This window comes from Phacochoerus africanus, chromosome 10 (genome assembly GCF_016906955.1).
Source record: "Phacochoerus africanus isolate WHEZ1 chromosome 10, ROS_Pafr_v1, whole genome shotgun sequence".
NCBI lineage: Eukaryota > Metazoa > Chordata > Mammalia > Artiodactyla > Suidae > Phacochoerus > Phacochoerus africanus.
In genome coordinates this window covers 125,061,626-125,078,203 of record NC_062553.1, presented here as the reverse complement: position 1 = coordinate 125,078,203, position 16,578 = coordinate 125,061,626, and the positions used below count along the sequence as shown (strand labels likewise).

Here is a 16,578-nt window from a genome sequence, read left to right as displayed (position 1 = left end):
AATAACTGCCAGTTCTTCCCATTGCTCTTCAGCGATGAACTGTGGCATTTTCTGTGGCTAGTGATTTATTCTGTATCATCTTATTTTGACAATATTTTTATTACAAAAGAAAATATTTCACTCTACAACAATTAGAAAATACGTAAAATATAAAGAGTAAAATTAAAATATATTTACCAGTCCCAGGTAATTCCTGTTAACCATAGGATGTGTTTTCTTCCAGCTTGCTCCTTATAAGTCATTCATTTGCAAAATTGTAACCATACTTTAGGTATGGCATCCTTTTTTGGGTGTGATAAATACTGTATAAATTCCTGTTACTAACTATTCTTCAGAAATGATTTTTAATGGCTCTACCTCTTTCTCCCAGTTCAGTGAAATGATTCCTTGAAAAACCAACTTCCCAAAATACTTCTTCTTTTTTTTTTTTTCTTTTTAGGGCCATACCTGTGGCATATGGAAGTTCCCAGCTAGGGGACAAATTGGAGCTGCAGCTGCCAGCCTCTGCCACAACCACAGCAACCCGGGATCCAAGCCATGTCTGCCACCTACACCACAGCGGCAATGGCAACACCAGATTCTTAACCCCCTGAGTGAGGCCAGGGATCAAACCTGCATCCTCCTGGATCCTATTCATAACCCACTGACCCACAACAGGAAAGCCCCCAAAACTTCTTTTACTAATTAAAATCTGGCCCGAGTCTTTGATACTTGGTATATGTAACCATAGAGCCATTGTTGACTAGAATCCATGCCTGATGGTTCAAATTTTAGACACTCATTTGAACGTGTACTTAGTACAGTCACAGCTGATTTCCAAAATCCTAAACATGTGTTAAACATGATTGGATTACACTGATTAAATTATTGCTTCCTTTGTGCAACAAAGTATAGGTTTGTTTTTGTTTTTAAATGTTTTGCCCTTCCTCCATGACATTTTCAAGATAATACTATGAAACCTTTATAAGTTAATGTTTCCTGACACTCTTTGAGAGAAAGCAGAATATGGTATGGCAGGCACTTATGAAATGCTTACTTTTAACCACCACATTTATAATGTTTAAATAATACTAATCATTCTTTAAATAAGTTTATTGATGTGTATTTGTGAAAAATGCATATTTAAAATAGTGCGTCAGTTTGGCTGATGATCAGTTCCTTAGATGAAAAGCTTAGGCAAAGACAAAGTATGGTAAATTGGTGCAACCACTGTGGGAAACAGTATGGAGATTCCTCAGAAAACTAAAAATAGAATTACCATTTGATCTTGCAATCCCACTCCTGGGCATCTATCCAGAGAAAACCATGACTCGAAAAGATATATGTACTCCAGTGTTCATGGCAGCACTCTGTACAATAGCCAAGACGTGGAAACAGCCTAAATGTCCATCGACAGAGGAGTGGATCCAGAAGATGTGGTACATATACACAATGGAATAATACTCAGCCATTAAAAGAAAAAAAAAAAAAAAACAGCATTTTTAGCAACATGGATGGACCTAGAAATTATCCTGCTAAGTGAAGTCAGCCATACAATGAGACACCAACATCCAGTGCTTTCACTGACATGTGCAATCTGAAAAAAGGACACACTGAACTTCTTTGCAGAACAGATACGGACTCATAGACTTTGAAAAACTTAGGATTTCCCAGTGAGACAGGTTGGGGGGGTGGGGGTATGTGCTGGGGGTTTGGGATGGAAAGGCTATAAAATGAGGTTGTGATGATCATTGTACAACTATAAATGTAATAAAATTCATTGAGTAATTTTAAAAAATAAAAAAATTTTTAAAGCTCAAAAAAAAAAAAAAAGACAAAGTATGTGGATCTCCTTTGGGTCAGTTTAAAAGGGCTGTATTGATACAGGTAGTAAAATAAGCATCATCTTTTTGTTACATTCAATTCCCTTTTTTATTAACAGGAAGTCATCAATGCTTTGAAACAAACCTGGCATGTTTCCTGTTTTGTGTGTGTGGCCTGTGGAAAACCTATTCGCAATAATGTGTTTCACTTGGAGGATGGTGAGCCTTACTGTGAGACTGGTAAGATCCTGAAGCCATTAGTTTCTTAAGTTTTGTTTTGTTTTTTGCTTTTTAGGGCCACACTTGCGACACATGGGGATTCCAAGGCTAAGGGATCAAATCGGAGCTGTAGCTGCCAGCCTACACCACAGCCCCAGCAACGCCAGGTCTGAGCCATGTTTGTGCCCCACACCACAGCTCACGGCAATGCTGGATCCTTAACCCACTGAGCGAGGCCAGGACTCGAACCTGCAACCTTATGGTTCCTAGTTGGATTCATTTCCACTGCGCCAGAGTGGGAACTCCAGTTTCTTAAGTTTTGAATGAAGATAAAACACTAACCCCTGTAGTGCTATAAAACTGAAAGGAAATATTAGGCAAAATAGTTTTGTTGTTTTAGGAGCACTGATGTTATTCTAAATATGTAATAAAAACTATGTAAAATTTTAAAGTAACTTTGTCAAAGCAGATATCCCCAAATTCATTAAGAGAAGTGAGCATGTGGAGTTCTCTGGCGGCCTGGTAGTTAAGGATTTAGTGTCCTCCCTGCTGTGGTGTGGGTTCAATCCCTGGCCTAGGAACTTTCCCATGCTGTGGGCCCAGCTGTGCCCCAGCCCCCGAAAAAAAGAGAGAAAAGTGAGTGTTTAAGCAATTACTTAGAAATCTATTTTACTTAAATCCCCAATAGTTCATGGATATAAACCCTTCCAAAACTGTGTAGCTTAAAGCCATAGCTTACACTCCAGTGGTGAGTTTTGAGTGGTTATAAACACAAGAAATGTTCAGCTTTTGAACCTGATGTTGATATGCTCTCTAAGGTAACCGCCTTGATAGCAGGTTGGAAATCCTTTGTTACTTTTACTGAGTGGGAGAGTGATTGTGGCCTGGATTGCTCCTTTGGCAAAATTGTTTTTTTAAAAAGCAGGCTCTAAGGACCAGTTTACTGCATTTGTCCTGTTACTTCAACTCTGAGCACTTCCTTTTACTTCCCAGAGGCTGTACGTGAACTGTCGTAACACTTACTCCCTTCGAGAGGACTTCCACGCATGTGTTTCTAAAAAGAAAATGCTTTTCCGTTATTACATCTTCATTCAGGACCACTGCATTGCCACTGTGGGCTTTTATTATTGTTCTTCCTTGAAATTCAAAAGGTGGGGCAGGAAGAAGGGAATATTCCACAGCAGTCCAATTGAAGCAGCAGTCACTTTCTTTCTTTCTTTCTTTTTCCATTTTTTTTATTACTCAAATGAATTTATCCCATCTGTAGTTGTATAATGATCATAACAATCTGATTTCACAGGATTTCCATCCCACAGCCCAAGCACATCCCCCCACCCCCCCCAAACTGTCTCCTCCGGAGACCATAAGTTTTTCATTGTCTGTGAGTCAGCATCTGTTCTGCAAAAAAGTTCAGTCTGTCCTTTTTTCAGATTTCACATGTCAGTGAAAGCATTGGATGTTGGTGTCTCATTGTTCGGCTGACTTCACTTAGCATGATAGTTTCTAGGTCCATCCATGTTGCAAAAAATGCTGGTATTTCGTTCTTTTTATATGGCTGAGTACTATTCCATTGTGTATATGTACCACATCTTCTGGATCCACTCCTCTGTCGATGGGCATTTAGGTTGTTTCCATGTCTTGGCTATTGTAAATAGTGCTGCAATGAACATCGGAGTACATGTGTCTCTGCGAGTCGTGGTTTTCTCTGGGTAGATGCCCAGGAGTGGGATTGCTGGATCAAATGGTAGTTCTATGTTTAGTTTTCTGAGGAATCTCCATAGTGCTTTCCACAGAGTCACTTTCTTTTATTTTTATTTATTTTTAAATAGTTATTTCCCCAATACAATATTTTTTTCTGCTGTACAGCAGGGTGACCCAGTTACACATACATGTGTACATTCGCACATTATCATGCTCCAACATAAGTGACTAGACAGAGTTCCCAGTGCCACACAGCAGGATCTCATTGCTAATCCATTCCAAAGGCAATAGTTTGCATCTGTTAACCCCAAGCTCCCCGATCACCCCACCCCCTCCCCCTTGGCAACCACAAGTCTATTCTGCAAGTCCATGATTTTCTTCTCTGTGGAAAAGTTCATGTGTGCCTTATATTAGATTCCAGATACAAGTGATATCATGTGGTATTCGTCTTTCTCTTTCTAATTTGAGGCTAGTTAGCATGACTTGACTCTTCTTTGCCCAATCAATTTAGTAAGTGCTACCAGTTCTGCCCCCAGTGCATATTGAATCCAGTCATTTCTCCCACCTCACCTGTCACCATTAAATCCGGTTCACTCTCACCCTTTGCCTGGACATTGTAACTGCCAGCTAAAATGCTTTATCTTCTCTCCCCCAACCCAGCAGCTGGCCATGCTGTGATTTATTTAATGGGAATCCGAGTGCACCTGACCCCCTTATGGCTTCCACTAGAGTAAAACTCTGCTCCTCACTAGGGCCGGCTTTGCCGACCTTGGCTCCTCCACCTGACTTTCCAGCCGTATCCAGCCCTTTTGGTTGTTTCTGAACCTGCCAAGATCCTTCCTGCCTCAAGGCTTTGTACTTGCTATTTCTTCTGACTGGAATGTTCTTCCCCAGCTTTTCTGTGGTGATTCCTCCCCCCCCCCCCCCTTTTTTTTTCAAGTCTCAGCACAGCTCTTACCTGTTCGTGGAGACCTTTCCTAACCTCTCTCCATAAAGTAGTGTTGTACACCTCCCCCAGTTCTTCTGTATCACATGGCTCTTCTCTTTGCTGTTATGGTCCTTATCACAATCTGGGGGTATTTATTATCATTTGCTTTAAAAATACAATAAATGATGGCATCCTGCTCCCAATGAGAGCATCAGCTCCATGAGGCAAACAACCACTCTGCCCCTGACCGGTGCCAAGAACAGTGCCTGGCGCACAGTACGACTCTGTGTGTGTGTGTTGATCACACGGCATTAGGGAGGATTGACGATGGCTGGAAAGGTGGCTCCCATTGCAGGTGATAGCTTCCTTCTGCTCCAGCGCAGGTGGGATTGGAAATGCCAGAGGCCAGAGTGAACCTTGATAAATAGGCAGAGGGAGAGTAGCTGCATAAAAGAAAATTAAAATGCCATTAGGTTAGTTCTAATTTAGTATTGATATATAAATATTTTGTCAAAACTGCTGTCTTCATAAGGGAGATATTAATATGATTCTAATCTGTATCAAGTAAGAGGTGTTGTCTGGCTTGGGATGAAGTCATAAAATGGAAAGGAAAATATAGCAGAAGTAGTGACAGCAGATATTGTTGTGATACGGTCTAGCGAGTCAGTCATAAGCACTTATTTATGAAGGTTTCCTGTGGGGTTTTTTTCCCTCCTAAACAAGTCAGATGTGCTATGAAATTTGTTAATAATAGGTATTTCTTCTTGATGTATGTTTATTAGTCTTTCGGCTGCTAGTTATTGGAAGTTCTCTTATATTTTATTGAAACAGTCATGTCTATTGATAACTTATCAGAGAAGAGTGTCTTCAGATGTATGTGGGTGTTTAAATAGTTGTGGACAGACATGAGAAGTATTCTATGGAAAAATATAATAAAGAATGTTAGATGACTAAATTATGTTTACCAAGGGTAATCTGAAATATACTACACATATATCTCAAGCCAAATAGTACGCTATTTGAACATTTTCAAGTTACTAGTAACTTTATCTTCATCATCTCATTTCATTCCAGTTTTGGTGCTGTTTTCTAAAAACTGTCATTCTAATGTTTAAATTTTGTCTACGCCCACCCCTGCCCCATACAGATTATTATGCCCTCTTTGGTACTATATGCCATGGATGTGAATTTCCCATAGAGGCTGGCGACATGTTCCTGGAAGCTCTGGGCTATACCTGGCATGACACTTGCTTTGTATGCTCAGTAAGTAAATTCTTATTTCTAAATTAAAGAAGCACAGCATGGCCCATTCTAGCCTAAGCACTAGATGGAAATAACAGTTTTTATATCTTTCAGTCCTTCAAACCTTAAAATATTTTTACAATGATTTTGAAAGTTGTTTATTAAAGTTTCTGATACTCTTTGAAATTACTTGGCACAGTATAAGATGCTTACCCATTTAGAAAAACATCCTATTTTATACATTTTTGTTTATAAGGAGAAGCTATGTATTTCTTAAAACAGTAAGAGTCTTTTACTTTTTAAAAACTGTTTTATTGTAGTATTTTTAGTAATTTTTGGAAACATAAGTACTTCTTAAAATAGAAGTAAACTGTTATAAAAATCTATTATTGACTTAACACTACGAGTAAATAATATGTTGATCCATTTCCTTCCTTAGCAATAGCTTGTGAATATTCCTTTTTTTGAGACTGTAATAAACATGTATTATGTATGTACCGCTTTCATTGGATATTTCAATATTATTTGGTTTTAGTTTTTTCTTCTTTATTGAAGTATAGTTGGTTTTAAATATTGGGTTTTCAGATGTACAGCAAATTGATTCAGGTATGTTTATATCACATATAAAATATATACATGTATATGTAGGTTAATTATAAGATATTGAACATAGTTCCCTGCACCATGTAGGAGGTCCTTGTTGTTTATCAATTTTATGTTTTTTTTTGGTTTTGTTTTGCTTTTTAGGGCCACACCTGCGGCTTGTGGAAGTTCCCAGGCTAGGGGTCGAATTAGAGCTACAGCTGCTGGTCTACACCACGGCCACATTAACGCCAGATCCGAACCACATCACATCTGCAATGTACACCACAGCTCACGGCAACGCTGGATCTTTAACCCACTGAGCGAGGCCAGGGATCGAACCCACATCCTCATGGATCCTAGTCAGGTTTGTTTCCGCCGAGCCACGATGGGAACTCCTATCAATTTTATGGTTTTATTTTTAACGATGAGGGTAGATATAGAGATTCACATTAACCTAAGATATATATTTTTGAAATTTAAGAGCGAATAGTTAATAAAGGTATTCTATTTCGATAGTTGCTTTTTAACTAGATTTAATATTTTTTAATAGTTTTCAGTACCCATTGTTTGAAAAAGTCTGGTTAATTGAAGTCAAATAATTTCCCCAAACATTACCATCGAGCCCTGTCTTCTTTATCTCATCCGTCTCTTAGACTTCATAAAACCTATCAAAAGCAACAACTTTTGAGATTTGACTCCTCTTATTCTCTGGTACATCTGCTCAGGAGCATTAAAATTAACAAAGACAGTGGGAAAGATAAAAAGACATACATGTGAACAGTTAACTGATGATATAAAGATCCAGCAGTCAGATGTTAACCAGTGTTTTTATTATACGAAACAAAGAACTGAATTAAAAAGAACCCTCAGGTATTCTATGCCTGTGTATTTGGGGGCTTGGGAATGTGTGGCAAAGCAATTGAGTTGGGTTTTTTGTTTTGTTTTTGTTTTTCCTGAATGCTTGGTTCTCTGCAACAGGAGGCAGATTTAAAGCATTGATTAGAATTTGAGAAGAGATGTTATATTTAATATGCCTTCTTTATGTGTTAAGTTTTTCCCTAGGGCCAAGTTATCATTCCCAATAAAGAAAAATAGAGATCAGTGAATTTAAATAAATTAGAATGCATTCCAGGAAAAAGTCATTCTTCTTTGCTTTTGAAAGATTACATGAAATGTAACTGTAATCGTGAAATATCAGGGGGTCTAACACAACCAACGAAAGCGCTTTGTCGTATCAACCGTGAAATAATTATTTCCCTTTTCTTAGGCATGCCTGATAATTAAATTCTCTTAAATAATGCTTCTATTTTAGGTATGTTGTGAAAGTTTGGAAGGTCAGACCTTTTTCTCCAAAAAGGACAAGCCACTTTGCAAGAAACATGCTCATTCTGTGAATTTTTGAAAGTCTGCAATTCAGAAGAAGAGAAGACATTTGAAGACAAAGAGGAGAATTAAAATTACCAATTAATTTTTAGATTTAATATTTATATGGAGTTTTGAAAAATAATAGTAGCGCTGAAGGGATAAATTCCAAGCTTTGAAAACTAAGTCTATGAGGAAATATTTGGCTTCATAAAGCAAAGAGACAGTTTGGCATTTATTATTACTTCTTTCCTGTATTTTCTGCCCATAAAATAACTTCTATAAAAACCAATTTCCTGGTTGACTATTAAATTCATCTTAGAATAAATTAGTGAAGAATTAAATTTTAGAATAAAAACCTTCAATCTCTATGCTGAAATAATGATACTTTCTTTCCTTAGGTAGTTACGAGTACATCTATACAAGGCAATGAACATACCTTACACTTAATAAATGAAACATTGTGTTTCTTAAAAAATTAGTGCTTATCTTTAAAACAGTAAATAGGAGTTTAAACAGAGAATTTTATCAGAGTAGATGTCCGGTTCTTTTTGAAACTGTACTTATTTTTTGTCTTTACAGTTGATCATTCCAGTAGGAAAGGCCAATGAGATTTTGATCGAAATGGGTCATGCCCACAAGAGATGTTATATTTTTCTCTGATCCTCCCACCCCCAAAAGCCACCATAGAGGTTATTATCATTTTCAAATGTTTGCCTTCTATTAAAATACAACTGTTTCTGTTCATTGTGTATGTTTGATCACCTATATTAGTAAAACTTTCTATTTTTCCTCTCTGCCATGCTGAGGTAAAGAACTAGTTGAGTAACTTTGGTCTCTGACCCTGTTCTCTCTCTCTTTAAAGAGAATAAATAGAAAAGAATGTGGTCAAGAATTATGGTAAACCAGAGGGCTGGATCAAAAAATTTTTTAAATTCTCCCCTTTCGGACAATGAATCACTTAGGTTAGTTTCAGAGTGTTACTTACCACTGACGGATGAAGCTTTGAAAGTTCTCTTTGCAGAATAGTTTTTTTCTTCAGTTCTACGTTAGAAACATGAAAGATTGGCTTGGGGATGTGATAGATTTTTTTTTTTCTTTTGGTAATTCTTTCTCAGTAATAAATGAAACACTTCCAAATGTAATCACAAAGTTTGGAAAGCTGTTATTCGCAAAGGTTTGGTAGTATAGAGGAAAATGTGATTAATTCCCGAGACTGGCCTGTTCTTTGTTTTCTTCATTTTAGAGAAAAATGACATAGATACCACATGAAGACAGAGAAACAATTGCAGTAAAATTGTGGATCCTTTTGACATTTGCCCAGTGCGAAAAGAGATGATGGTATTGAAGAGTTTTTTGTCTTTGTTTTCAGTAGGGACAAAAGCCCATGACCGCACTAAGTTGTAACTGAACTTTGGGGAATGGTGCTTTTCCAGTTGAGACTGAGCCCCAAGCTGTGCCTGTCTCACCTGTCACTTACACCTTCACTTCCATTGTGCACATGTTTGTTAGAAGAGGGGGTGATTAGGCTGCAGTATTTGTTTAACCTCCCTAAGAACTTTGCAAGGTATCTGTCCTGAAAGCTGCTAATTTATGGTCTAGCAGATTTATATTATATGCAGATAATAATTAACTGGGGATAAAAGCAAGACAAGGGTGACACAGAGTAGGCAACTAAATGCTCCAATAGCAACCCCAAACTACCTCCTCAGCCTGCATTTTGTAGGGGAGAAGGAAGTTTTTGTCGTTCTCTTTTTTCAAACCTGGAACTGAATTGTGTATTATTTCCTGCTGCTGCTGAAGCCACCTATAGAGGACATGCTGGCCAGCGTGCCCTGTCACGTATCTGTACACAACATAAAATAAGTTGGTGGTTTTGTTTTGGCGTGGTAAAGATTTTTGTTGTGCAGTTTTGCCTTTATAGATTATATGCCAAGATAGTATTTGATAAGTCAGTGGCATCTGAATGGCATTTGGGTATTTCCTTCAAAGAACTTTATTTGACCTGAATTTCTTAGAAAGTTATGTTAAGGATTTCGTTCTTTTTATTTTTAGCCCCCCCCCTCCCCGCCACCCCTGGCATATGGACGTTCCCAGGCTAGGGGTCGAATTGGAGCTGCAGCTGCCAGCCTACACCATAGCCACAGCAACTCAGGATCTGAGCTGCATCTGTGACTACACCACAGCTCAGAGCAATGCTGGATCCTTAACCCACTGAGCAAGGCCAGGGATCGCACCGCATCCTCGTAGATACTAGTTGGGTTCGTTGCTTCTGAGCCACCACCGAAACTCCCAAGATTTCATTCTTATTACACTTTTCTTTCTGCATATTATTCATAGAGCATAATGTTGCATTTCTCTAAATTTTATCCCTGGAAGGAAAACATCGCTTCCTAACTTATCCTTCTGTCTTTGTGCTTTGTCCTTCTCTTCTGTGGCAAAGCCTTCTCTTTGTTCCTAAGATAATAGTTAATCTTGTGAAATAAATATTGATGATCACCCAGAAGGATCTCTGTATCTTACAGTGGGGATGTCCTATTTAATACACCAGCATTAATCCTTTAATAACTGGCATAGCACTTTATTCTTCTGGTGAGCTACCTGAATATTTATTTTTCTGATTATAAATATTCCATGTCAGTAGCATTTTTGTAATTATTACCTCTTTATTGTAGAGCAGTACTTTTTATCTCTCTGGATGTATATTTTGGATGCTGTGCATATAATACAGATTAAAATCACTGTTCCTGACGCCAAGACATCCCCTGCTTGTGTTTCCCAGTTTTCAAATGTTAGTGAAAGTTCAGATGTACAACAGTTCATTTCTCCAAGGACCAACCGTTGCTCTCGGAAGTAGCTGCCCAAAAGTAATGCCCTCTGCTTATGCTCGTAGCATTATTTCCTGTGGATACAGGTTACATTTAGAGTCTCAACTAAAACCTGATCCATTTGGTCACAGTATGAAGACAAGGAGAAATAAAAGTTTAAAGTCTTCAACATGTTGGTGCAGCTTTATATTTAAAAATGATCTACAACAAAAAGGTATTTGGGATACCAGTTTCAAGGACCACTTTTACTGAAAGTAATTCCTCTTCCCTGTTCCAGTGTGAATGTGGTGGTGTACTAATATTTCTGTGATATTTGGGTTTAGTCACCCCTATTGAAAGGAGAGGCTTTTCAGACATAAGGGAAGGGAACATACCCTGAATAATTTTACACGAATTTAATGTGGCTTCAGTTTGTTACCTCTTCACCCCCTCAATATTTTAAGGTATTGGATTTGGATTTTCAGTGTATCATTTGCCTTATGTATTAATCCCTATCCTATGTTTCTTTACATTTTTCCGTTTGCATATGTCTGTTCTGTTTTGCTTGTGGATATGTCTTCTAATTAAAAACCACATGAGAAATATAGTCAGTATGGTAATACCCTAAGTGCACATATTCAATAAATAAATGGCTGCAGTGATACAGACAAGCTCTCCTGGTTTTTCTTTTTGGGTGGCATGTGGTTTCCGTTAAGTCATCACGAGAGAAAAAGTCATGTTTGCAGGATAGGCTGCAATGTCATCATGCTCAGGAGAATATCCCCCCCCCCCTTTTTTTTTTTTTTTTTCTCTTTAGGCCATACCTGCTGCATATGGAGATTCCCAGGCTAGGGGTCTAATCCAAGCTACAGCTGCTGCCTACGCCACAGCCACAGCAATGCCAGATCTGAGCCACATCTGCAACCTACACCCCAGTTTACGGCAACACTGGATCCCTAACTCGCTGAGTGAGGGAGGCCAGGGATCGAACCCGCAACCTCACGGTTCCTGGTCGGATTTGTTTCTGCTGTGCCATGATGGGAACTCCCTCAGGAGAATTCCTCTTTTATGGTATTTGCCTATCCACATGTCTCAGGAACAAAATATGTGAAAATACTATCACAGTTATTCTATCAATCCATATTTATGCTCTGCATATAGCATGTACACAATAAATGGTTGTGAATAGATAAATCGGCTCTAATGTCTTTCTTTTAAAAACTATTCCTTGCTGAAATTATTTATTGGAATAAGCTGTCGTATCGAGCATGACATTGTGTATCAATATGGAAACAGCATCAGTCCTGAGTTACATTTTCACGTTTGTCATTGGCCAGGGTATGCTACTTCCTTCTTCACTCATCCTGATCTCATCAGCTAACTCCTATAACTAGGTAGGCTCACCTATTCCTTGTTGATTGGTTTGAGTAAGGTTCTTTCCCCTGCTGTATAAAATTGAGGAGAATGTTTCTGTCGCAGGCTGTGTATTGGAAATGAAAGACAAATTCAAGTCTATTTGCTCACAGTATATTAAACTCCAGAAGCCAAGGGCATCAAGTCTGCATCTGACGTTTTAATAGCTGCTGTTTGGTTTCTATCAATCGCGTCATTGCACATTAAAATGCACCGACAAAATAAGAGATCTGTCATTTCTTCGTTAAGAAACAGTAATCCAGGACAAGATTTATAGGCTTAAGACTCAACAGTGTGTGTTCACATGAAATCCCCATTCAGTGCTCAAACCAGAACAAGCTTCCCTGTCGTTCCGTGTTTTCTGGTCAAAATGTCCCCAATCTCAGATTATCAAAGGTTTTCTTACAGAACGACATATAAAATCCTTTTTGCCAGCAAAAGCTTAATTTAGGTTGGCGTTTTCCCCTTGTGAGTCCTCTCAGACAAGATCTTGGTTATATCAGAAACACATAGGACCTGGCGTATTATTAGCAGGCCTGGTGTTAATTAGGGAGAATTACCAGAAATAGTTCGCTTCGTGGGAATTTATGACAGAATCCCACTTGACTGATGGCAGAATAGGAGTTGCTGAGAGAGAGCAGCTCCCACTCATAACCACTAATTAATAAGGTGCCAAAATTCCGCAGAGGAGGTTTCATCCCGAGGGTGGGAGCCTCACAGGGAAAATGGCTCCCTTGCAGTGTTTAAAATTTTAAAGAGGAAAGGGGCAAGGACCACGTGACTACCCAACAGAAACCTCAGACTGATCCGGGCTTGTGTTGTATTTATGAATGAGAGTATTTAACTCGGGAGGCACCAAGTCCCAACGTCGGTGAAAGAAGCCCTTTCCCTCCAAAAAATCAGAAGGAGCCAGTATGTTTATCGCATCGAGGAGCTATGTGGGCGTATTTTTAATGTGGCCGGTGTCTGATTCACTCAACTGTTCATTGTATGAAGAAGAGAATTGAGAACCAGCTCTTCGTGGTATTGTGTTACTGATCTTTGACTCTGTGGTCCATGATTTAGAAGCTGGCTGAGCCGGTGGCAAGATTGCATCAACGATTAGTGCAAAAGGTGTGGCGTCCACACCTTGGACACAGAATTGGGGAAAAGCAAGGTGTGTTTCGTGATTGGCACTGATGGCGGAGCGCTGGGGGAGTCCCATGAATTGAAAGTTGGCCAAGAAGGAAATTTTTGTCCTGGGTCTGTAACCACATTCATCATATACAATAAAGCTTGGAGCCCGTTGCTTAGGGTAAAAGAAGAAAACATTTCCATGTGAGAAAAGCACTGCTCACTGACCTCAGGGAGAAAAATAAAACAATTTAGAATTCAGAGTATAACTTGTCAGTTTCTCTTCACTTCCCAAGGAAAATGACCTCTGTGGCAACTGCGTGAATGGATTGACATGGTCTCTAATATATCCATGTTTCAAAGGACAACGTTTCTATTGAATAACTGGTTCCCCAAATCATTTTTCATCTTGTTCTCAATTGTCACATTTACTCTCTAGGTTTGTTTTTATTATTTTCTTTTTCTATACGTTTTTCTTTGGCTTGCAAAGCACACAGCGCCGGTGCTATTCTAAGCACTTACTCAAAGATGGCATCGTTTGTTTATTTAAGGTATTTTAGTAGACTGTGGTGTCGTTAGAGGTGTCTTTTGATTTTTTTCCCCTAGTGTGTCATTGAGACGCCAGATTGTCCCCTTGGTGACTAGGAAAGTAAGCTGAACTCCAGTGACTTCTACTAATATTAATTTTTGCATACATGAAAGTCTTTGCTTAGGTGACCTCATATTGATGTCATCTCACCCTGGAACCGTTCTCTGTCCTCTTTGCTTGAACATTTTGACAATCCCAAGCCTCCTTCATTAAACGAAATGAAGAGCAGGAGAATCTATGGAGCTTTGCCATGAACTTTGAAATAGAAGTTAATTCTGGCTTTATCAATTGCATTTATTCTGCTCTGTTAAATTGTGATGCTACTGCTTCATGATTTTTCTGATAATAGTATAAATGCTTCAAATAAAAATGAACTTCAAGATGAGAGGCACTGAAGTGAACCCAGTACTTATGCCTGGAAAGATACGAATCAATGGTATGAATCTATTAATAAGAGTTTTCGGATGCCTGAATCAGGGAGTTCTACATGATCTTTAATAATATATCCACAAAATATAGGTGTTCAGAGTATAGATTACAGCTTGGGGGTGTGTGTGGTGGATCAGACTGGGTCCCATCAGGAGACAGATGTTTCACAGTAACGTAACAAAAGTTAAATGTGAAGAATTATTAAGCTATGATAGGAAAGTACCTCTGCAAATATAAAGAGAACTCTGAAGGGTAACCAAGGGCTGAGAGAGAGGACCCAAGGACGAAAGGGAGAACCTTAGAAGGAGGCCTCCCTAGGAGTCCTCTGGTGGCTCAGCCGGTTACAGATCCTGCGTTGTCACTGCTGTGAGGCGGGTTTGATCCTTGGCTTGGGAACCTCCACATGCCATGGGCATAAATAAATAAGTAACCTTAAATATTAAACATTTAACACACAAAAGAAGATGATGCCCCCTTCTCACAGCTAGAGGTCAGACCTGGTTGAAGAAAGTGTGGTTACGGCCCACAGTGACAGAGAAATTCTCTGGACCTCAGTTGTCCAGACCTAGGAAACAGCCCTCGGAACAGGTGAGCTGAGCTGGGTGAGTGGGTGTGCAAAAGGAGTTGAGGTACTGCTGTGGGCACAAGGTGGAATCCATAGTGTCCATATCAAGAGGGCTGTGGCAAGGGGGTCACCCAGGCCAGCGATGCAAGGTCCCTGAGGGACTGTGCACTCCGGATGCACAGCTGGGGCAGGGCTCCACCAGATGTTCCCCCACACTTGCACCGAGTGGACCATGCAGCTGGAGCAAAAAATGCAGCACCTGAAACCAGGATGAGGAGCCCTTACTTCTGCATATTCCTTCAGCTCCTTGGCTGACAGCTGACCAAGCGTGACCCTGCGCTCACCGCAGAGGAGAGATGCTTGAAGAGTCTGGTGCTCTATCGCAGGGCAGGCACTGAAGGGTGAATCTGGAACCAAAAATCAATGAATTGATAATGGACAGTCTGGGTCCACAATACAAACTTCATATTCTCAACTAAATGGAAACCTCCATCACCTAGAACATCAATGCATATTCTTGGTAAATCGAAAACTTGAACAAGAAATTCTTCTAACTTGTAGAGTTTCAGTGGAACTGTAGGCAATATCTTGCAATACCCTATAGTGGAAGAGAATGTAAAAAATATATATATGTGTGTGTGACTGAATCATTTTGCTGTATACCTGAAGCTAGCACAACACTGTAAATCAATGATATTCAAATAAAAATTTTAAAAAAGAAATTCTGACTTATTTATTGTCAAAATCCTCTGATAATTAGTATACCTTTAATATGCGAAATTAATGTAGCACTTGTTTTTTTCCAGGTCTACCCTCTAAACATGCAGTAAAATTGAACAGTTGTGAATATTTAGGAGACTTAGTTGGATGTATCCCAAAATATAACCAAAAGTTTTTTTAATGAGTTTATTTTACTCTAATGCTCTCCGATAGTTAAAATGAGTATGACATTCTTAATTGAAAGTTTGTGTTAGGTAATTGGAATTTCAGTTAACAGAAGTTTTTCTGTAGACATCTAAATTTCTATCAAATAGAAAAAAATGGATTATTTTCATGTTAGTAATAGAAAGCAAAGAGATTAATAATTCCACCTTTGCAATAAACCATGAAGGATCACGCCCAGTAGATCTATAATAGTGATGCATTGCTGTATAGCAGAAATTGGCACAACACTGTCAACCAACTATACTTTAATAAATTCAACTAAAAAATAATAACGAGTATTTGTTGTATAGGCATCATAATTTGGCATCTTATGCCATTTTTTTACACTAGGGTACACTGATACACGGTAAAGTTCTAATAATTGGAGAAACCCTGAGATCAAGTATTTTTAACCCACATGTTACAGATGAGAAATGATTCTCTAACAACATGGTCATTAACTGGCAAATCTGAGACTTAGGCTGTTGAAAAGATTAGGGAGAAAATTTACTATTGAATCCACATTCCCTTAGCGTCCCTCTTAGAAAGAAGCGAGAATTCCCGTATATTCAGTTGGTAAAAGAAGCTTTAGGAATCACCTAATTTTGATAGAACATGCAAAATTTGAAAGCCATATCCATCTGACTTGTACAGTTGCCTGCCACACGGATGTCAGTATTTGGGAGTTTGCAACTGGACCATCTGTTCTTCAAGGGGATTTGTGACGTGGGAGCCCCCTCGGCAATGCACCATTTGCTGTCTTTGTATTGCTTCATTCCAAAGAAGCACAGGAATAATGGAGAGTAAGTTAAGTTAGTTCAAAGTGGAGATAATACCCAATGTGATACCAAACAAATGGGAAGCCTGTAGAAAATTCAATTTCCATGACTCCCACACTC

The 16,578-nt window shown here is 38.9% G+C and overlaps 1 protein-coding gene across 8 annotated transcripts in view; it reads left to right on the top strand.

Moving 5' to 3' along the window:
• PDLIM5 (PDZ and LIM domain 5) overlaps positions 1–11,314 on the top strand; it is a 213,389-nt gene extending 202,075 nt beyond the window's left edge. For all 8 annotated transcript variants that reach the window (XM_047799393.1, XM_047799383.1, XM_047799388.1 and 5 more), the window contains 3 exons: positions 1,922–2,042; positions 5,798–5,913; positions 7,790–11,314. In XM_047799393.1, coding sequence (XP_047655349.1) covers positions 1,922–2,042; positions 5,798–5,913; positions 7,790–7,879 — 327 coding nt within the window. In that variant the 3' untranslated portion in view covers positions 7,880–11,314. The remainder of the gene's footprint in view (positions 1–1,921; positions 2,043–5,797; positions 5,914–7,789) is intronic.
• The last annotated feature ends 5,264 nt before the right edge of the window (positions 11,315–16,578 follow it).